The sequence below is a fragment of the Tigriopus californicus genome, chromosome 7 (assembly GCF_007210705.1).
Source record: "Tigriopus californicus strain San Diego chromosome 7, Tcal_SD_v2.1, whole genome shotgun sequence".
Lineage (NCBI taxonomy): Eukaryota > Metazoa > Arthropoda > Copepoda > Harpacticoida > Harpacticidae > Tigriopus > Tigriopus californicus.
This window is the reverse complement of record NC_081446.1, coordinates 14,665,845-14,688,854: the sequence shown is the minus strand read 5'-3', so window position 1 is coordinate 14,688,854 and position 23,010 is coordinate 14,665,845. Positions and strand designations below refer to the sequence as shown.

Here is a 23,010-nt window from a genome sequence, read left to right as displayed (position 1 = left end):
CAAAGATGAACATTTTGATCAGGTGCAACAAATCAAGAAAAAGTCTTCAGAAAAAGTCAAAATCACCAAAAGATTTTTTCCTCAAAATTCGGGAGAACACGTACATGATACTTCTGCCAATATACGAAAAATGTAATTTCAAAGATTTACACCTTCGGAGCAATTTGGAGCTTGATTCGCGTGCTATCTAAGTGCGCTCCAAATTCCCATTAAATTGAGTATTATTTAAACTTTTAGGTAATAAGTTTTCATATGAGCTGGAAATCCATAAAGCTATAAGATCAAAGCTGTTCCCTATGGTTGTTCAAGTTATAAAAATATGTGTTTTGGTATTTCCATCATAGTATTAAAAGGGCCATTGTGGGGATGATATTTTCCACAAGTGATTTTTTTTAAATATTTTTTTGAACTTAATGCCAAAGCACAGTTAATGTCTTGACCTTCTTTCATGAACAAAAACTCGTGTTAAAAGTTGACACTGGTATGGATTCTATTCTGATGTCGAACAAGTCATGGATTATAACAGCAGATATAAAAAGTAACAGAGTAAGGACAATGAACTGAAGGAATATTCTTTAAGAGATAGACACAGAAGAAGAAAACTGGAGCATGAACTCCGATTGGGCAAAAATAGGGAGTTCGAATCACAATTGCGAGATTGGTTGCCAAGCAAATAAATCTATGATTTGCAATAACACCAAGGTCATGACGTCCTTGGCAAGGCCAAGGCTGTGGGAACTAACAAGATTTCGTTTCAGGATCTGAAAATGCCGAATGAAAGAGACAAGGCGGAAACATTAAATTTGAGTCATCCACACTCGTTATTTCTGTTTGGGAGCCATCTTGGGTGGCTCATTGGAGAGGACCAGTAGATCCACATGAATGGCACTGATGTCGGCCATCGGTTCTCGCCAATAGACAAAGGACGAAAATTCCGTCTGAGTATCAGGGCTATCTTTTCCACCCACGGCAAAGGTTCGAACCGGGGGAAAGATGTGATCAACTATCGAGCTCTGACAGTCGTACCTGCAAAGACGAGCGGAAAATGGATGTCACTAATCCGGAAGACGCGCATATGAAAAGAGGCACAGAAAGCACATCACGCCTAACAAATCTTGTTTAAGTGAAGTTTCTGCCAGTGAGAGACAGGAATGACGGGAGAAATAGCGATTTGGATGCAGGCAACCTTAATTAGTCGATCGCATAAGAAACACGGATGTTAATCGTGTTCTGAAATTGGCCGAATGGGATTGATTGGACAATCTTATGAAAGTGGTATCAACTAGATCACGTGGCAAATTCAGGCTACGAATGTCCTGCTAACTACTACTTTGCAGGCTCAAATGCGGTGGCTTTAGACAGAATTCCATTTTGTGAAAACTATACTATCGTGTGTAATAAAATTAGCAAATCTCCCCAACAATATTCTTAAATTCAAGGCATTTAGTGTTGGTTGACAGACAATCATGAGGAACCTGACGAATCAGGAATATGAACCCACTCAAGGAACAAAATGTAATTGGTTAACTGAAGCAGAGTCGGATATTGACCAAATAAAGTGAAAAGTTATGCCCCAAACCAAAAGGCTGATGATATATGATTCTGACGATGTGTCATGGCAGCCAAAAAGAGGGAACTCGGACGTTGTTATTACACAATGAGTACTTGTTTTTCCGGGTTTAATAGCCACAACACATCATAACCGTCTGCTTGTTTTAGCGAGGAAAGAGGGAGAAAGAAGACAGGATAGGGGGAAGACCCAGCCAATCTCCGGAGGATTCCGGAAAAACGTGCACAAAACTCATGGGATCATGAAGGATGTAGAGGAATGAAGGATGAAGTCCTTACTGACGAGGCTTCTCGGCTGAAAGCGTCTGCGTAAACGGATTCAGAGTCCTCGCCTCCGTTACCATTCACGTCAGGGGATACGGAGTCGAATCGATCCAAAAGGTCGTCTTCAACGTCCTCGTTCTCCGCCTCCTCCTTCTCCTCAAGCTGGTCGCCCGTGTCAGAGTCGCTTCGGTCAAAGTCAAAAATACAAGTCTCTCCGGCCGAGTCAAGAACGTCGTTGGGTGGATTGAGATCTCGTTCATAAGGTCGCGACCACGTGTCATCAAAGGAAGAGTACTTTCGGCTGAAGCAGATGACGGTCGCGGATTGGTCGTTGAGATCACCGGAGGCGATTGAAGAGGTAGAAATGGGGGTGCAAGGTGGAACTTGGAGGAATTCGTCAATCCTCTTATGGCTCCGTTTGACCTTTTTGGCCAGAAGACTTTGGATTCGTTTCATTGTGGGATAGTAGTGGTCGACCTCGTCGCAATGAGACACATATCTGCATTTAAGGTGGACATGGAGATTGAGGATTTGGGAGAGTAAGAGTGAAGAGATAGAAAAAAGGAGAGAAAAAAACCAGATTGAGAATCCTGCTTATTGTGATGGGTCAGTCACGCAGTCACACACCCTTTGGCATGAGAAGATGCGGGTGCCGAGACATGCTATGGTACGATCCCTGATCTTTGTTTGGGCCAATGTGAAGTTACAAGATACGTTGGTCGAGATTTATAGAGACTTTCTATCAGAATCGTTTTTCTCACTTGAATCGAATGCCGTGAGTCAATCCTCGATTTAAGTACTCGAATAATCTCGTGCTAACAAGCTTTTCACACATCAGTCATTTCCATCAACAAAGACAAGCGAGAAACTCGCTTCTGATTTCATCCAGAGATATCGGACCCAATCATATGGGAGAGAAGTACTCACGAGGCTTGGAAGGTTTGGCTCAGTTCGTGTCTGAGCTCGCCCCGCGTGTTGATGGTGAAGATTCTCGAGATGGGAATGCCCACGGTTCGATAAGCAAACACGTCGTTGATTCGATTACCGTACCCGGCATAGAAGGGGTTTCGATTCTCCGGGAAGAGCTTCTGTATATCGCGGAGACAGGCGATCTTGAACTTCTCGGGTTTGCGCTCAATCACTTCACGGTGAAAGGCGTTGACTAATGAGGTCGGGTTGAGGAACATCGGCCCATCCGGCAGGTCGATATTGCCCTGTCGAATGGAGGCCAAGTAATCTTTCGTGATGGTGGCTTGGCCAATGGCTCGAGCCGAGAGGTACACAATGTGGTATCTGAAAACGAGATACGATCCGATCTGATTGCGGGCCCAAAGGCGGTATGGTTGATGCAGGGGCTGGGTGAGCTGGTTCTTACCCGTTATCGGCAATCTTGGAGAACAGAGAGGCCACCCCATTTTGAGCCCAATCGCGGCCAATGATGGGCAAAACGTGACCGAGAACATCGGATTTGGTGATGGTGCCATCGATGTCGCTGATGACGATCTTATCCGTATATTTCCATTTGTAGATATGACATTTGCAACGTGATGTGCCTTGATAGGCCGTGGTCACGCTAAATGAGGCCTCATTCGCACCTGGGCGCAGGTTCAGCTTCAACTGGAAAAGAATAAATCGGTACTGTCAAAAAGGGGATTCTAACACACGTCTCTTGTAACAGAAAACCACATACCAAGGCCTCGGAAGAGAGACGAAGAGTCTTCTTGTATTTTCTGCCCGACAATTCGGTATCACTTTTCTCAGCGGAGGATCCTCTCAGGGAGCGCTCTCCTTCGGGCAATGGATCTTCTGGGATGGTGATCTTCATGCCTGGCATATCCTTGGCCACCAGGTCCACGGCTGGGGTGATTTCGATGCCCACGTCGGGCTTCTCGCTCTCCTCTCCTCGTTCTTCGGTGATGGTGGGAGTTACTTCCGAACGGGCATCCGTGCTCTCCATCGAGGCGGCAATTTTCTCGGCCAGAGATTCACCCGTGCCTTCATCATTGGGCATTCGCCGTCCAAAAGGCCACCAAGACGAGGTGCGAGCACTCTTGCTATTGGGCGAGGACTCCTTGGTTCGGATTTCTTGGTAGGAGCCTCGAATGTAGTCCACGAGGTCGCTGGGCAGAGTGCGGCCAAACAACACGGCCGACATGATCATGGGACAAGCGGATTGCCACGTGTAGTACTGCTCCCCGATCCTGACCACCAAATTCGGATCTGCGAACACGTCCTGTTTGTTGCGAAGACGCATAACAAAGTCGTCGAACGAAAGCACACTTTGCTCGAAGATCAAATTCGAGAACGGGGCCTGACCTTCTTTGGGAGGGCCTTCCAGGCCTCCACACAGAGAAAACGCAATGTCCGGCAAATTCCTAGAAAACAGTAACTCTTATAATAAAAATCATAGACATTCTTTATGCATTTGGGACTTCACATCCCAGCTAAATTTTGAATGAGTTTAGCAATAGAGCTACTAGGCATATTGCATGTGTAATCAAAAACACGTTGAAGAGTGATCGAAACTTGTCGATATTGCTGCCTAGGTGTGACATTTTTAACATTTCAAGGCAATTGCGAGTCATTCAAGATTTCCAAATTGGTTATATTTTTTTAAAGAATAAAAAAAGTCGGCGCTTAATTGAATTGTTAGCAGCACTGAAAACTCAACTGCTTGGCTTTTTCAAACTAAAATTTGCCTTCCGAAACCTTCAGCTTTGGGTTCAGATGTTGAACCTTATAACTATAACTAGACTCCGCCAAAAATGGCGTTCATATGTCGAGGAGAAATTCGAGAGGGTTGAACCAACCGGTTTTTTCTTCCCAATCTCTCGCTTCAGCTCTTTCGCACATCCGAACCGTCAAAACTTCTGTCTGCAATTTCTACTCGACGTCAAAACAACATATTTTGTCGGACTCTACTTATAACTTTCCTATCACCAAGTAACCGATATAACTTACTTTTGGACTAAATGATTCCTCTGCTCTTCATCACTGCTTTCATAACGCGCAGTTCCTCCTCCAATTGCACCCTCTACCGAGTGCGGGCTCATGGGAAGCGAAGGTCCATTACCACTCTCCACATCATCCTCGGGTTGGTTCAATCCAGAGGCGTGTCGCCCTAAGTAAATGGCCATCATCTCCTCATCATCGCCTTTGAGGTCGTCCAAGTACACGCCATCCGTTTGACGTTTGGACTCGTTCTTGGACTTCCAGAACGAGAAGGTCCACGAACGTTGCCGAGTGTCCCCTTCCTCTTGAGCTCCCTTCTGGCCGCGAGTATCGAGCTTGGAGTCTGAATGCTCCTTATGAATCATGCCCTTCGACGGACTTGGCGAGGACGTATTGGGCAATTTGCCCCACTCCCAACTCTGCTCTTCGGAGATTTGCCGCTTGGTCTCGTATTCCGTGTCGGAAAGCACGGGCGTGCCGGGTCGAGATCCCTCAGGCGACATCATTTCTGGCTCGCTAAAGTACTGAGTGCTCTTCATGACCTTGGGTGTGGATTGTTGTTGCTTGTCGATTTTCTCCTGAGTCTCGAGAATGGACTCGATGGCTTCTCCGCCCAATCGACTCTCCAAGAAGGATTGCTCACCCGTGGACGTTTCGTGCTTGAGATCCTTGTTGGGTTTGATGTCGCTCAAGGGTTTGATGACGGGTTTCGTTTGATGCATGGGCGTGGATGACGAGGTCTTGACCGAATTCGTGGGCGTCTCGTTGTCGTCGTCGTCCAAATCACCGTCATTGTCGTTGTCCTCCAATTGGAAGATGTCGGAGCTGCCCTCATTGTCATTCTTGCCTCGACTTCCGACCGAGGAATTGGATTCACTGGACCCTTCCCGCTCTACGATGCCCATGTCTCGGAGCGAGGACTTGGATCCGCCTCGCCGATGATTGACACGCCTCTTCCGTTTCTTCCTTTGCTGCTGCACCTGAGGTTGCTGTTGCTGCTGCTGCTGCTGCTGCTGCAACTTCCACTTGCCACTCGCCGGGGGCTGAGGCGTAGTCTCGGGGGACTTCTTCACCGCTTGGCTATACAATAAATCGCTATCCGGAATAGGACTGGTGGCCAATTCGGGTGGGATCTCATCCTCCTCGCTATCGCTGACATCCTCGACGAAAAATGCGGCTCCGGCGTCGTCCAATTTCATGTGGATATCCACGGGCTCTTCATTGATTTCGATATCCACCTAAGAAACCAAGGTCATCATGATTAGTCTAAATCCAGATTGGCAGATTGGCAGATTGGTAGTGATGGTTAGGACTGAAGCAATCCATCAATCAAAAAGGACTCACGATTTTCTCCCGTGCCTTGAGCACGCCCAATTTGCCGAATCGCACGTGGAATGGGCTCGACACAAGGGAGCCATCCGCCTGTTCCACGACCAAGACATCGATGGCTCCGGTGAGTGTGGCCGAGTTGATCTCGGAATACCATTGGGCTATGGGTTGGATGACATTGCGAGTCAGGAAACTCATGCCGTGGTGAGGAAGCTGCGCCACGGTCTCGTTCGGGCAAGATCCGCACTTCTTAAGAAATCACACCCCGCAAGACTCTGCAACGAGACGTAATGACCATTACATATATTTGTTATTGTTATCATATGATGCATGTACAGAATCAGTCAAGAAGATTACGGACAAAGAGCAATCACGTAATCTTTCCACACCTGATCTCGCAATCCATAACTAGGGAAGCGTGAATAGTTTTGCTTAAAAACATCAATGTTTTGATGCAGCCTTTCCTCGGACGACCTATACAATAAGCACATAGATCGACAACTGACTACTTACTGACAACAAGCAGTATCTAAATACAGGCCACTGTCACTAACGTGCTACTCGTTAGACACACTTGAACTGACTGAACAAGGGAGTGAAGCGACCCACAAGGAACGCCGAACAAAAGATGTTGAATTTCACCCGGCGCGACTCGGCATTCCAGTTACTAGTGGCTAAAGTGAAGCTCAAAAAATACGTTTTCTTGAGGGGAGCTATGAAATCGACTGGATTTCATGGACATGGGACAAGAACAGCATTGAAGACAAGTTTTCAAGATGATTACACCATTTTTGGCCAAGCTCAATATGCTTGATCCAATCGTTAGTCACCATCATACTTCGTCACTAGCCAGCTCATTTTTGAGTGAGTCTGGAATAAAGTTGGGAGTGTACTAAAAGTCGGTCAGATTTGGCCACGGCTGGAAGAGGATTGTTCAAAAACGGCATTTGTTGCCATGGGAAATTTCCTTGGCTCTTCCACTTTGTAACAATACAGAGCTACAGAGGAACCATTTCCGGCCATGTCCATTTGAGCCCCATCATGGCCAAAGCGCAATGACTGAGATAGAACTTATGTAATCAGGTTTGAAAGTCAAGTCACCCAAGAGAAGGAGTCAACAAAGATTGTTTGTGCAATGTGCTCAAACCGTCATCAATTGATCTTCGTCATGGACAATCTCTCAACGGCTCCAGCATTTATGAAACAACACACACGTGCGTGAGTCATGCTCAGATCATTGGATGGTTTATCGGAGGCTTCAGAGACTTCAGGGGCTCATCGAGCTCAACGGACTCGGGAGCTTCTTTCTAACGTACCGTTCTGTCCTGAGTTTGCACTCCATGTATCCTAAGGACGTCCAGTTCATCCAGCCTATGCACATTCAGGTACGAGTAGTTCTATAGCCGGAATTCATCTCGGAATACTTGAGGTGAAGTAGCGTGATGCTGGCGTGATCTGAGCATGGCCTCATGAGCTACATACGTACACCTCCATATCATATCACTTCCTGAATGAACGAGGTGAGGAAAGCGGGAGAGTAAGACCAAGGCGCCAATCTTTCTCCAACAGTTTCTGACAGCAGTCTCAAGACGTCACAATCCCAACCCTATATCATATCTCGTCTTTTGTCTTGACTCAATGCTTAAATGATCTTATGTCAAATATGCAATTAACGAGATCAGAAAAGTCAGACGGATATGTTCTGATTAAGGTTCCCAAAGCAGGCTTTTCACATGAGGTCTCTCCTCTGAAAAAACGATAATTATATATGCATAGCAATAAAAACTGGGTAAAAGAGGACAGATCCTTTGGCTTGATTCGAAACTAATCATCCTCAGACTATCCAGTGCCCTATCTGTCCCATGAAGACATTTGGGGACGATTATCTGACATAAATCATAACCAGTCTGGCCATATGAACTAAAAGAGAAGTGGTAAAAAACCAGTCAGGTTGTAAATAGCCAACGTTTATGATCTAACATTTTCAATTGTTTGCTCACATTTTTATGTCTAAAAATTAATGAAAACTGAATTTTGAGTTCAGTCTTTACCCTGTATTCTGGATTCATTTCCCCTAACATTTTGAAATAAATGACGAATTTCAGCCATGCATAGTGCAGGTTGGGAGGAAGATTGTCTCCAGCTTTTTGTCCATTGAGTCGCGTCAGCTGTGGGATTTGCCGGAAGTTTTGAATCACTTCTCATCCTTTATTGATTCGTAACCACATGAAAATTAAAGATTCCGAAGTTCGCGAGACGATCGTTTTTGGACATCATATCCCCACTGCTTGTGAATGACAATTTGTGAGATTCTATTTGCTAGTTATGCCTGTTCCCCGCTCCCTTGGGTTCTTGAAGGTCAAAGGTGAGGAGCAAACGGGTTCGACAGCCAGAAAGCGGGTTCCAGAACGTTCAGAATGTTCAGAATGTAATCAAGAGAGGGAGCAAAGTTCAAAGAGAGCGTTGCGAGGTATCTTCTCTTTTTATATGTAAGATTACGTAACAAAATGAGCTTGATAAATATCATAAACACTTCAGAGTAATAAAAACAACACGCATCGTGTTGGGTTTTGCCTGAACACCACCCACCCTGCCCCATGGACAAGGCCACTTCTTTGTTTCTATTTGTCCGACCCCGAAACCTGGATTTCTCTCACAGCTGATAAATGACCTACACTAAAGGAACACATGTCTCTGCCCTTTTGTTACTCACTTGTCGTGATAATGTTAATTCGTTAGGATGGGTAGTGAGTATATCCACGTGTAAACGTTACAAATGTTTTTGTTCTTTTCTTACGTGTGCTATGGATGTTTTACACCGATTGTGGGTGGAATCTAGAAAGAGCTTCACTAGAAAGGCACTGACTGTCGAAACAGCACGGATTTTCGAGACTGAATTCAGGGCTAGGAAAGGTGCAAGAACCTCAGTGTGAATCGGGCGTGGGTCAGGTCTTGCCAGTCGTGCTGGGCAATCGTTAGGCACGCGTTTGGACGACCCAACTCGAGGGCATAATCGTACACAGGGTGACGATAAATGATATAGTGTTTTACTTGGCAACTTTTGTGCGGACTTATCTACTCGAGTGCTTTCAGTGATACTGAAACAAACTGAATGGTTGTAGGTCTTGCTTGTTTTCCCTTTAAAAAACCTTTTCTTGTGAGCTTAGCTCATGAGAATCAATTTCAGATTTAGCGCTTTTGTTTTCTGAAAACTGAACAATTACTTCCGTTGTGGCTTGTGTGCCTTCCTAACAGAGATTAGATCAAACTATTTGAAGCAATTGGATGCAGGATTCACCCCATCATTAATGCGTCCGCTCACAGCGTCAAAACGTGATAATATCCTATCATTTATGTTTTCTTTTACAAATAGCACATTCCCAAAGTACATTAGTATGTTTAGCTTTTCAATTTAGATAACGGAGCGTTATGCCGAAAAAAAAAATCATGATGTTTTATGATTTGTTTCCATCTAATATTTGTGGCGAATACGTGGGCTATTTATAGAGTTGGTAGTAGCTCCTAAGCCAGACTTTAATCAATCTCCAAAGCTTCCGTATCAACCCTTTTCCAGTGCTATCCAGATCAGCCAACGCTAATTCGTTGATGAAGCATATGTTATATCAATATGAAAAACAACTTTAGATTACTCCTTAGATATGACCTTAAAAAGTAAGATTACTCCTTAGATATGACCTTAAAAAGTATGCCAAAAAGTAAGAATCTCATCGTCACCCTGGCCCTCACTACGGCGTATTTTTTGCGTTTCCCGGGGTTTCGCTGAATCAGCCCGATCAAAGGGCCCTTCTCAGCTGAGAGCGCACTCAGGGGGCCTGTTTATGGGATCGCTCCGTGTCTGGCCTTGGAGGCTTGTCTGGACTGAAACAAGTCTAGAGGTTCAACTGCAGTGCTTCGAGGGCACCACGAGGAGGGGAGAGATTCGTTGGTAAATATTGGGAAGGAGGCGCGTTCCTTCTTAGGAGCCCCTTTTTATACACAAGATCTTCGCAGTGGATGGCGTGATCCTACTCGAAAGATTTCCCATGGTTTCCCCATCTAGAGTGCTTTTTCTAAGGGCGTACATAGACTGGCATGAATATTGTTTTTTTATGTGAAAGAGTGAGGACTGGTATGTTAGTTTGTGCTGGGGGGTTGGTTACGTAATGAAAACTTAAGAACCCATGGTCCCTCGCCAACCTTGAAGAATAAGCGGGAGACTGAACCATAGGGTTGAAGGAAGTGTTTCCTGTTTTTTTAGCTTGGAGTTATTTCTCCGTGGTCATGGCTTTGGGTGTTTCAGAGATTTTTAGTTAGGAACTCGAAACTGTATTTTTAGGTGTTTAGAGGGAATGGAAATTCTATTGCGTTTTTGGTGTTTAAGGATGCCCATATAATCATGACTGACATGACTATAATCAGGATTATTATTCGTTCAACACATGTCTCGAGAAAAGATGTCGTCAATGAACTCGTCTCAATTAAATTATCGTCTCTAAAACTTATTAAATATGATTGGTTTACGGGCAGGCAATGGAGCAGAGTAAACGAGCAAATCACATAAAATGTTAATAGAAACTGCCACCAAATCCCCAATACAAGTTGTTATTAGAATATTAGAACAGGACCAGTTTACGAAAGGAAGGCATTCTGGCTAAAATTAGCCAATTTAGGAAGACAAATCTCCCTAAAAACGAGAATACTTCAACCTTTTACCTTCGATTACCTTTTCTCAAATGAATGTTAAAAACCCATCTGCTATTCTGTTAGCAAATTGTTAGCTAGTACGAGAGATCCTTACCCTAAGAATATAATATCAACTATTTATCTTGATCTATCCTCGGAAGTGCACAATTGCACTGTACAATTGTACAAATCGCAGATGGATGTGTGCTCTCGATCACGGCCAAATCACGTTTGAGAGTGGCTTGGATGTGCACAAGATTTTTGTCCCCCAAGCACAATTCGGGCGAGTACCCGTGTCGAAAGAGTCGAGCCCCCAATATCGTCAGGTTAGCGTGCAATGATCAAAGCCGGCTTTTACTTTCAATCCTGAACGAGGAATCTGCGCACTTACCATTTCATGGACAAGTCTCTGTTCAATTTGTACTCGGTAACTGTGTTCTTGAGGATCCCACTTGTTATCTGGTTAGTGTTGCCACAAAATTGTCGGTGGCTCGAAACTTGCGCCTGTTTCATTCATGATCACATGCGTTTCATGCGTTTCTTCTGCGAAATTGTTCCTTGGCAGACATGTTCGGAGGGCTTTAATAGTTCCTCAAAAAAGGAACTGATAAAGATAAGCGTTCCTTTGGCGTTGGTGAAAATGAATGACTATTCACAAAACATTCTTCATAAAAACAATAAATGGCGTTGCTATTTACAGTTATAGGATCTAAATGACGAAAATGAGTTGTGCTTTACCTTTAGGTAGAAAATTACAAAATCCATGTTGATTGTTAGTAATCATTCATGTTTTTTTGCTTTGGTCTGGTTTTCACGAGCTTTTTTGACCGCTACAGGGAATATTAAAGAGCAGTTAACTGACTGTTTATTTCTCCTTCCGGTCCCCCAGGGTTGCCGCCACACAAGCTCCACTTCAGTGTGGAGGCCGTCGGCAGATAAAAAAAGAAAGCGGCCTCAAACGATAATACTAGGGGCGGCATTGACGGGAACAAAAATGGAAAACAAGCAAACGCAAAAAACAACAAAAACTTATGGATCAACATAGTCATTAGGACGAGCCTTGCGATGAGGGTTTCGTCGTGGTTGGGTATGGGATGCAGCTGGATGGGTATTAGGGGTCGCATTTGATTTGCAGGAAGTAGGAGGACGGCCAGGGGGAATAGAAACCGCAATCGGGACTGGAATGGAGAAATCAACATGGGCAGGTTTCAATCGATCAATGGAGACCACCTCTCGTTTCCCGTTGTAATCCAAGGTGAAATGCTTTGAACCATTCTTAAGAACTTTAAATTGGCCGAGATACGGTGTTTGGAGGGGTGCCGCATGCGGCCCACGGCGTACAAAGACGTATTGAGCGTTGTTAAGGTCTTTTGGGCGGTGTTCGATGACTGGCGAGTGGCGGCTAGTAAGCACCGGGGAAAAAGATCCAACTATATCACGAAGGCGTCGCAGATGTTCATCAACAGTTGCAGAAGATGTTGAAGAGGGCAGAAAATCACCAGGGACCAAAATATGGGTCCCATAAACCAGTTCATCAGAGGAAGAGCCAAGGTCTTCTTTAAACGCGGTCCTAATGCCAAGTAAGATCCAGGGTAAATGATCAATCCAAGATGCACCGGAATCAGTAAGGACAGCTTTGAGACCAGACTTAATATGGCGATGAAGGCGCTCCACTAAGCCATTGGCGGATGGGTGGTATGAAGTAGTCTTGTGTAGAGTTGTGCCATGTAACTGTCCTAAAGCATCCCACAAACGGCTGGTAAACTGGGGTCCTCACTCAGAGGTGAGATCACTTGGAATTCCAAAACGGACTATCCAACCATGGAGGAAGGCTCTGGCCACGGGTGTAGTATCGGTAGTCTGCAGAGGTATAACCTCAGGCCATCTAGTAAACCTGTCAACAATTGTCAGCAAGTATGAGAAACCGTGGCTGGGAGGAAGTGGTCCAACCAAATCTATATGTAGATGATGAAATCTGTGGGAGGGAACCGGAAAATGGCCAGGAGCGCTCCTGGTGTGGCGATGAACTTTTGCACGTTGGCAGTCCAAGCACTCCTTGGCCCACTTGCGACATTCCGCTGCCATTCCTTTCTACACAAACCGGTCAGAGATCATACGAATCATTGAGCGTATGGATGGGTGGTTCAGCCCATGCATTGTATCCAATACTCTGCGACAATGAGATGATGGTACCCAAGGCCTTGGGCGAGGTGTGGAGACATCACATAGAATGGTGGAACCGCCACCCATATCTAAATCCTTCCAAACCAGGCTCATAGGATTAGAACGAACATCGTGAAGCTCATTATCCAATACCTGAGCTTGAGCTAAAGCATCAAAATCGACTGACTTGCGAATGGCCATGATGAAGGTAGAAGGGAATTCGGAAGAGGCCTCAGGAGTAGCACGAGAGAGAGCGTCAGCTACATAATTCGCATGGCCTGAAATATGAGGGGGGCACTTGCGACTCAAGGCAAACGTCAAGGGTAAGTAATCAGTAAAGACAGTAAATTCATGGGCCTCCAGTTGCCAACGAAAATGCCGAACTGCCAACTTAATGGCTAAGAGCTCATGGTCGTAGGTGCTATATGCTATCTCAGGCGTTCGTAGCTTTTTACTAAAGAATGCTAACGGTTGCCAGGGAGAATTTGGAGCCTTAGAGCGTTGCTCCAAGACTGCCCCAACAGCGACATTTGAGGCATCCATAGTAAGAGAGAGTTCGGCATCTGGATCTTGATGAAGTAACATGACTTTTAGAATTTGGTACAAAGGTTGCAAAACCTCTGCTGCATGGACAACGAAATGACGGTAAAAGTTAATCATTCCGAGAAATTCTTGTAGGCCTTGAACACTCAAAGGTTGAGGAAACCGTTGGACAGCTTTCACCTTACTTGGAAGGGGTGATGAACCTTTGCTACTGATCCAATGGCCAAGAAAAGATAGACTTGATTTGCCAAATTCGCACTTAGTAGGGCTAAGGATAAGCCCGTGGTCAGACAATCGCTTAAACACCATCTGGATATGCGTCTTATGTTCAGTCTTGTTAGAACTGGCAATTAATAAATAGTCCAGGTAGCAGAATACGAAAGGCAGGTCCCCAAAAATGGCATCCATCATGCGCTGGAATGTATTCCCTGCATGCGTAGTCCAAATGGCATTCTGGGATATTCGAATAGTCCAAACGTTGTGGTCACAGCAGTCTTGTATACGTGAGACGGCTCCACTGGAATCTGGTTATATCCTTTCATCAGATCAACTTTGCTGAAAGTAGTCCTCCCGTGAAGGTTGGCGGCGAAATCAACAATATTGGGAATTGGATACTTGTCAGGAATAGTGACCGCGTTCAGAGCAACATAATCACCACATATTCGCCAGGTACCATTAGCCTTAGGAACCACAACGATCGGGCTAGCCACCGAGGACTTAGAACGTTGAGCTATTCCTAAATGGACATTCTCTTTCATTGATTCCTTTGCAGCACTAAGTCTATTTGGATCCAGACGACGGGGTTTTGCATGAGGAAGAGGGCCCCTGGTTTCAATAAAGTGTGTAACACCGTGGCTGACAGTGGCATCAGAGAAACAGGGCGTGGTCAGAGAAGGAAATTCGCGAAGCATTTGATGATACGGGTTGTGGGCATGGGCAGAATCTTCCAAGCCGTATAGGACGCTAGCATTGGAATCGACAGAGTCAAGGCTTATGGATTTTCCTAAGTTATCCGGATCAATTTGACATCTAAGAGAAATCCAGAGGCACGTAGAAAATCGCTTCCAAGAATGGGATGGTCCACATCTGCGGCGATAAATTTCCAACAAAAAGAACGGGGGCCAAAATGAAGCACGACGGAGCGTAGGTCCCACGTAGGTATTTTGGAGTTATTTGCAGCTTTCAATGGGCGAGAAAACGATTTGCTTCTCTCAGCAATCGAAGCGGGCACTACGGACACCTCTGCCCCAGAGTCGACTAGATATCTTTGTCCAGAGGATGAATCCTTAGCGTAAAAGAGGCGGTTAAGCTTGGGGTTGGTAAGTTTGGAGCCGGTCTCCGCTCCGGTTAGTGGAGACCAGCAGAGTCTTCCCCCGGAAATTCCTGCAAGCTGCACTCCGAATCAAGACCATGTTCCAACAATGTTAAAGACTTAACTTTTCCTCCCCTGTAGTTATTTTCAACTTTATTCTTGACATACTTATTTCCGGGGCGAGGGGTAATCTTATTTGAATTACCAGGAGTCGGTCCTTTTTTAACATGACAATCCAGGTTGCAGGGGGTGACACAATTCCATGCGTGAAAACCATGCTCTTGGTGGTAAGGGCAAATACCGTCAACGTGAGGACGGTCAGCTACGCGTAATGCAAGAACCTGGGATGAGGAAGGACGAATTGGTTACTCTCCAAAGATCATTGGCAGCTTCAACCACTGGACCAATAGTGGATAAACCTTTCATGGAGGCAACCTCACGAAAGGCCTGAGGAAGCTTGCGGAGCAGAACGACAAAAGGCCATGGCCCGTCAAGATCCAAGTCAGAACCAGCAATTGAACGGATTTGGGCAAGCCACAACGACGGCCGTTCTGTCGCATCGAGAACGGGAAGATTGATAATTTTTTCAATTCGTTGCTCTTTGGAACACCCAAAAGCCGTAGTAAGCCTGGTTTTTAAGAGTTGGTATTTATCCAGAGTCGGGGTTGAGGGCGTTAGCATAATATCTCCAATTAAACGTCTAGATGAAGCGTCAATGGCGGCTAAGGCATGTGAGTATTTCGTGGATGAAACGGTGATATTTTTGACCTTAAATTCCTCCTCAATGGCCGCAAACCACAGGTCCGTATCGTCTGGGTCAAAGCTCGGAAGCTTAGGGGCCACCGCACCAATCAAGGGCAAATCTGTTTCGACCGGACCGCGTTCAGCTAGGGCGGCTCGGACGGCTGTGGGAATGCCATCCTGGAGTTGTTGATATGAATAAAGGGGGGATTTGGAATCTTGTGGGTTCATTTTGATAAGGATGTATCCTTCTCAGACGGAGAAAAAAAATAATCGGGGTCACCAGTGAAGAGCAGTTAACTGACTGTTTATTTCTCCTCCCGGTCCCCCAGGGTTGCCGCCACAATATCATCCCCAGTACTATTTGAATGAAAGGTTAGTTACTTTAAATCTTTATATGATATTTGGTCTACCAACGAATTTGAGTTGGCAGACCGAGCTAGTACTTAGAATGTTGAATTGATCTAGGATGCTAGGTAAAAATTTGTCCATGTCTGACTCGAAAGATAATACCGGATCAACAACGCCTATCTACGTATTCCTTTCAAATATTAGAAGGAGGTACATCAAACAATGAAGGAGCCCAAGAAAGAAAACATTATTGCTGAAAGTATGTAACAATGCGATCCAAAACAAAAGGGCAAAGAAAAAGTAAAAAAATTCAAACCTTTAAGGCTTTCATCCTTTCAGCCTGTGCAATGTGCGTGTAAGGGCGGCTTTACACTACGATGGAAAACCAGGATTGAATCCGGCATGAGGATAGAAGTCGGACTAGTCCTGGGGCGAATCCAGGCTCGAGTCCGAGTCCTTTCTAAAAGACTCAAATCCGGGTTTGTGAAAAAAAATCTCATTCTTTATTTTAAATTTTGCAATAAGAGTCTGTTTGTTCGGCTTGAGTACAATGAAAAACTTGGGTCCTCTGCTGGACTCGCCCTGGCACTAGTCCCACTTTAATCTTCAAACCGGAGTCAATCCTGGTTTTCCATCGTAGTGTAAAGCGGCCCTAACTCATGAAAATGTTACAGGTTGGGAAGATCTCCTAACCCAAAGGAGTGGGACTCCATTTATTTGAGAAGATATTAAGTATGATGCTTTTCAAATTTAACCTATTTCAAAGCCACTATCACCTTTAATGTTGCAATGTGAGTAAGCATACCCTTTCGCCCTGATGTTCCACAATGAGAAGACATTGAAATATACAACCCGTCCATTTCTTATCAGTCTAGTATGAATCATATGTCGGTATTTGGCAGCTTTTGGGAAGATTACCACAAAAGATTCAATATTACTTTACTCGTTACATAAAAACAAAAATATCGAAGGCCACTTTGTAGGATGCAAAAAAGGAACAAGCAAAAATTGCTTTTTATATTGGTGGATGCGGGTCAGTAGAATAAGGCTTGCTGGGGTACCGTATTGGTAGAGCATCTGCTTTTCAAATGGCGAACCCTGGTTCGATCCCAAGCTTCTTTGGGTTATTTAAATTAAAGAAAACGAGTTGCTGCTTTAACTGCTTAAATGGGCGAACCTGCGATCATTCCCGAGGGTGAGGTAATAAATAATGTCGCACGTTGATTGTAACTAGTGCCCCCTGTATGTTTTCTACATACAGGGCACTATCAGTGACGACTGATCGGTGATATCCTATGTTGGGACAGCATCATTAGATAGCAAACCGAGCGAGAGAGCTGCCACCTTACTCAGAACAAGCGAACGAACGAAGAGGGGTCATAAAAATTGCATAATTTTGTAAAAATGAGATTGAAAAAATATTCAGCTAAGTAGAGGCAAGGAAGTCTAAAAAAGATGGGATTACTATTCTTTTTCAAAAAGGAAAGGAATTGCTTTCATTTCATTACTTGTAATATCGTTGCTACTGCCCTACTTACCTAAAAAAGTTTATTCAAATGCTAATTTAAGATGTCTGTTTATAACTTTTAGTTTGTTTTGCTGATTTTTGGTAGGCAAATAAGAACCCAAAATTTACTTTCCTGGCACTGAAAGATTAAACTCTACACTTAGAAAATGTCCATAAATATATCTAAAAGAAATATTAGGTTTTTCATTCAACGTGCTCTCTCGATTTGTTGACTTATTTGCTCGTGCTTTTCCCAATTTAGATTTTTTGTTATATTTAAGAATTCAGTCATCATTTTATGGCCCTTTAAATAACAACCGTAGCTGTGAAGAGACTGAAGCATTAATATGATAAAAATCAATTTCGGGCGTACATTGCACGCCATTCCAATTTTTGATAAGTCATGGCGGAGGAACAAATTCCTCAACTTGGTCATCCATGCTTCAGCCAAAGTGTATAAACTGTAAATTTATTCCTCTATCTAGGGAACAATTGCAGCTTTAGTTCTATCTGAGTTTTTCGGTAGGAATATATTTGGACACACTCCAAGTTGTTCGTACTGCACGTTTTGTACCCTGATACTGCATTTGGATGGGGCTTCAAACACCGCGTCTGCCCTGAGCGCAATGCGCACGCTTGTTTAATGGACTCCAACATACGACATCGCTTGAATTTAGATTGTACACTCGCTACGCCGTCGTGAATGGAAAAAATATTGCGTAGTTGATCTCGTTCCGAGAAAGGCAATTGAAGAGAGATAGATGTTTATAAACTAAACACATTCGTTACATGAGAAAACGCTGTTTTGAAACAGTTACTTGGAGAATAAGCTCAATTAAGATACAGCAATTCCAAGGTCATTCGCAAATATGAAGGCGCCAAAAAAGGAGACACTGTACTGGGTGAGACTTCTTAAAAGTATTGAGGTAAATTTTAACCTAAACTTTGCCCGAAGTTGAAATAATTGTTCATTTTGTTTTTATTTTTAACTTGGCTAAGAACTGACTAAGTTTTCAATATGAGCGATAAACAGCTTGTGACACCCTATAAAAATGTTTTGAAGGGGAAAAATTTGAAGAAGAGACCCGAATCTTACGTAAGAAGTAATGTAATGTAACTTGCTCAAAAGGGGGGGGGGGAATGATACGTTGAATCTATGTTGGTTGGGTTTGACGCCAAATCCAGTTTGAAACATTCTGATGATGTCTGTTTGAAATATGACCTTGCAGTGTTGCTTTCAAAAGTAATGCCTCAGCATGGATCAAATTCGATGGAGTTAGATGTCCTTTAATAAGCTCAACTTGACATTGTTGCTCAAGACCGCACCGCAAGCTGATTAAAGCGATTTGGTGGCCTTGACAAATGATTTGCTTGTTTGTACTGCATAGTCATTGTGAAGAATAGACAACAAATAGGATGTTTCCAAATGGCCACATGCACAATATGCCCAATGACATCACCTCACGATGTGTAAAAAGATAGCTAGACATATCATAAAGTTGACGAGATCAATCAATCAACTGGTATTTGTACTCTTTTTGGACCTTTATGCAATATTTCATCTGAAATATATGGAATATACCATACATAAGCTGCCTGTACGTAAAATTTCGTAGTATTTGCTAGTGCTGGGGCGAGTCCGAGTGCACTAGAGTCTTTTACTTGATTTTGGAGAAATTGGCCGGAAGTAAGTCCTCTGCCGGACTGAAGTTCGGATTCGGCAAGTCCGGCAAAAAGTCAAAAATCACAGGACTCGTATGAGTCCAACTTTTGCCGGACTCGCCCAAGCACTAGTATTTGCTCCATGCCAAGCACAAACAAGAGACCGAACTGAATTTTCACATTGGTGAAGGGTCCTTTTTAGTTGAAGTTATCAAGCAATTGTTGACATAAAAAGGCAAATTAACAATATGGCAATTAACTGCCGCACAAGTAAGAGTAAAGTACTCCGATTCGGTTTCCGGAGAAGCCGCTCAACCACCACGGCAGCTACTCTCCTCTATGAAATTGTGCATTCCAACATCAGCAATAAGAGGAGAGTGTACGGATACTTTGAGGATTTCTCCAAAGCATTCGAAAGGGTGGAACGAAAGCGGTTATTCCTCAAACTCCAACTGTGGGGAGTTCCGCGTTCAATATGTGTCTTGCTGTCCAACATCTACGCAGGACTCAGATGCTCCATTCGTTCTGGTGAGGACCTATCCCCCTGCTACTTCACTTCCATTGGCCTTCCGTAGGGGAATCCCCTATCGCCAATTCTTTTCAATCTTTATGTATCCGACCTGCTCGGAGCCCTCACACATTAAGGCCCCACCATCAACCATTTCCCGGTTCAATATCTTCAATATGCAGACGACCTGGTTCTCTTGGCGAATTCAGCCGTGGAATTGCAAAATGCCATCAATGCACTCCACGGTTATTGCCAAGAGAACGGCCTTCAAGTCAACACCATCAAGACGAAGGCCATGGTTTTCCATAAAGGTCGTCTGCCTCCCACCTCCTTCCATATTAACAATAGTCCGATTGAAATAATCAATAATTTTAATTATGTCGGTTTGAGCTCAAATCATCAATAGTCAAAATAGTCAAAGCCAGGGCCAAGGTCAGATACATTTGCCATAGACTTCCTATCAAGAATCTTCCCCTTCCAATAGTCCTTCAACTCTTCTGGACCTACTTCACCCCAATTTTTCTCTATGGCCTGCACCTCTGGCTCCCAAACTCCGCCAAATCCGCCCTCAAATCCGCCCATGCCACCTACACCAAGTTCCTCAAGCGATACCTGTGCGTGCCCCATTATGCCAATAATGCATTGACGCATTTTCTATGCGAAACCGAGCCCCTCACCATCGGGCTGACAAGGTTAGTGTCCAACAGTGTTGGGAACCTGACCTTTCCGGAGGTGATGTCCAGACACATGTTGTCCTTCCCGGTCAAGGACTTGCTAACACCTTATTGTTCTCGGCCAGACATCCCCTCGGAGTATTGGCGGTCACGCACCTTTGTTCGGCTCCCGGCCAATTTGCCATCAACGACGGGAGCTGACAAAAGATCTGTTCAATCTGGCCCATCCTCTTCTCTACAATAACCAAGAATTTCATCATTTACCTCTACCTAACTGTGTTTGTACCGCCTGTGATTCCCCTCTTCCCTTTTTCATGTGCATTGAACCAATTCTAGTCATACTCATTGTGATATCACTTTCTAGTCAACTATTTTATTGCCTTTACCTTCTTGACATTTTTCTTGTTTTATCAACAAACCTCTGAATAATGTATATACATCGTATTTCATTGTATAGTTATTTTTACGCCATGACCGAGAGTCGCAATAAAGATTATTGTTATTTTGTCAATTCATGAGGCATTAAGCAAAGAGTTTTTTTAATGGTAGTGCACTACAAAAGGGGACAAACATGTTTGAATGAATACTCGTTATATTTTCCAACATGTTTATACTCTAATATTTTTTCCACAACATTGCAAGGTTGTATATTCTAACTTAAGCTACAGACCTAAAGGCATGGAAAGTTCCCAGTTAGCTCATTCATCATTTTGTAAATTGTTCTAAAACTGGCATGAACAGAGCAAAAGCACCTTGAGAGGAAGTATCTTTTTGTTTTAGATTAAAAAAAGGGACAAGTGATGGGCATCATTGGTTTAAAAGTTGGCTTTGTCAATTGTTGAATGATCATTTAGAAGTTATCTTAACTTTCTTATTCATCATTTGCGGTAAGAAGAATAGTTTGTGAAAAAGTATTTTTTTTTAGGTTATGAAAATATGCCAAAATAAGTTGCGAAAACGTCAAAATAGATTATGAAAAGGAAAATTAATGCAAAAATTGTTTCATTATTGTTTTTTACAATTGTCTTGCTCTTTGGGCTAAGAAATATACTCTTACCTTTACATCAACAAAAAATTGAGACTTGAATTTAATCACATATCAATGACTTCTGAGTAAAAAATTGGTTCCAGGACAACTTAATACAGGACAAATTGACCCAACAGACAACTTGACGCACAGGATAATCCAACCCAGGACAACTTGACCTACAACAACTTGACCCAGCGGACAACTTCACCCAATAGACCATTCGACCCAAAGGACAACTCAACCTAGGACAACTTGACCCAGTGGACAACTCGACCTAACAGACAACTTGACCCAGAGGACAACTTCACCCAGTAGACCACTCGACCCAAAGGACAACTCAAACCAGGACAACTTGACCCACAACTCAACCCAGTGGACAACTCAACCCAGTGGACAACTCAACCCAGTGAACAAATCAACCCAGTGGACAACTCGACCCAACGGACAACTTGACTCAGTGGACAACTCGACCCAGTACAGAAATGAGGCCCAATAAGTTGGCTTACAAATAGATAATAATTATGTAACAAAATTGAAACCCTGATGCAAAACATGTGAAAATTTAAAACATTTTACAAAACTCATCATTTGATCTAAAGGCAATTACTTTGGCCGTTGATAAGCCTTCATAAAACGCCATCTATCTTTTCTCCTATCCTATAACTCAGCCACTCCCTCTGTGCCAAAGCTGGTACTTCTAGGTCGGATTCCAATACATGTTCTACCATTTCTCTTCCCAACTACATCTTGAATAGACGTGCTCATTTTAAATATCTCAACATGGCGCAGCAGTTTCAACAGTTTTCACCCTACTTCAATCTGAATCTCTTCCATTCTTGTGGAACACGTCCTTCCCCGGATTTGTTTGTGCCTTCAACCATCCTGAGGCTTCGCACATCCTTCACAAATCTTACCTATGGTTCAATCATTCCACCACTCATGACTCATTGTACGTTATATCATGGACTCGGCTAAACAATCACTGATCTCAAGGAGAAGCGTCTTCTAACGGCATTTCAACGCTTGTGACTCCTTTGTTTCCGATGTGGATTCGTTGGACGCATCTGATTGGGATATCTCCATGGTAGATAGGATTAACGGCCTCTTTGCCAAAGTCGAGGACTCCCTCAACACTCTGAAAGAAGTACTGGCATCATCAAGCGGACATTTGGATGGTAAGTCCTTCACCAAAGAAGATTCCCATGTCACAAAAGTCTCCAAGGATGTTTCAAAGCTCCAAGAATGCATCCTCAAAACTTCCGCCTCTGTTCCTGCTCAGGTATGGCCAAGTTGATCAGATTTGCCAAGCTCCAACCACCAGAACATCTCCAAGATCAACCTTGCCCTAAAACCGGAGAAATTTTCATCTTCATGCCCTTTGGCTGAGCTCTGCTTATGGAACACAGGTTTCACCTTGTACTACTCCTCCTACCACATGGACACTCTCCCTCTTGCGGAACAGCAAGGCTATCTCCACTCCTGCCTTGAACTCAAACTTCCCAACACCAAGGATGACACTCCGATCCTGGGGAGCCAGGGATGTATTCAGTAAATGGTATCTTTGCTTACAATTGGAGGGCTAGGAAGCTGAATTGGACGACCTCTACATTCTCCAATTGGTCACTGGGATTTCCGACCGCCGACTTCGTGAAGAATTCCTTCGTCAATCCGACCCCTCTCATGATCTTCTTCACCAAACTGCAATAGCATGGGAGTTTGCTA

At 43.9% G+C, this 23,010-nt stretch overlaps 1 protein-coding gene across 6 annotated transcripts; it reads right to left on the bottom strand.

The window, feature by feature from the left end:
• Positions 1-465: 465 nt before the first annotated feature.
• On the bottom strand, positions 466-11,061 carry LOC131883145 (phosphatidate phosphatase LPIN3-like). Of its 6 annotated transcripts, none has more exons than XM_059230512.1 (8): positions 10,913-11,061; positions 6,130-6,389; positions 4,795-6,023; positions 3,524-4,208; positions 3,209-3,450; positions 2,761-3,126; positions 1,849-2,332; positions 849-1,026 (listed from the first exon to the last, which is right to left on the bottom strand). In XM_059230512.1, exons 2-8 carry the CDS (start codon positions 6,310-6,312, stop codon positions 1,000-1,002), a joined length of 3,216 nt encoding a protein of 1,071 aa, XP_059086495.1. In that variant the 5' UTR covers positions 6,313-6,389; positions 10,913-11,061; the 3' UTR covers positions 849-999. The 6 variants fall into 6 exon arrangements, with proteins under 6 accessions (XP_059086499.1, XP_059086495.1, XP_059086494.1 ...); XM_059230511.1 differs by lacking the exon at positions 10,913-11,061 and adding an exon at positions 8,912-9,066; XM_059230514.1 differs by lacking the exon at positions 10,913-11,061 and adding an exon at positions 8,828-8,976.
• Between the last annotated feature and the right edge of the window lie 11,949 nt (positions 11,062-23,010).

Coding starts and splice junctions, on each gene's coding strand:
- LOC131883145 (XM_059230512.1), bottom strand. CDS start 6,312: ATGAGTTTCCTGACTCGCAATGTCATCCAACCCATAGCCCAATGGTAT. Junction 6,024..6,129: donor TCAAGGCACGGGAGAAAATC/GTGAGTCCTTTT, acceptor TTGGTTTCTTAG/GTGGATATCGAAATCAATGA. Junction 2,333..2,760: donor AGCCAAACCTTCCAAGCCTC/GTGAGTACTTCT, acceptor CCTTAAATGCAG/ATATGTGTCTCATTGCGACG.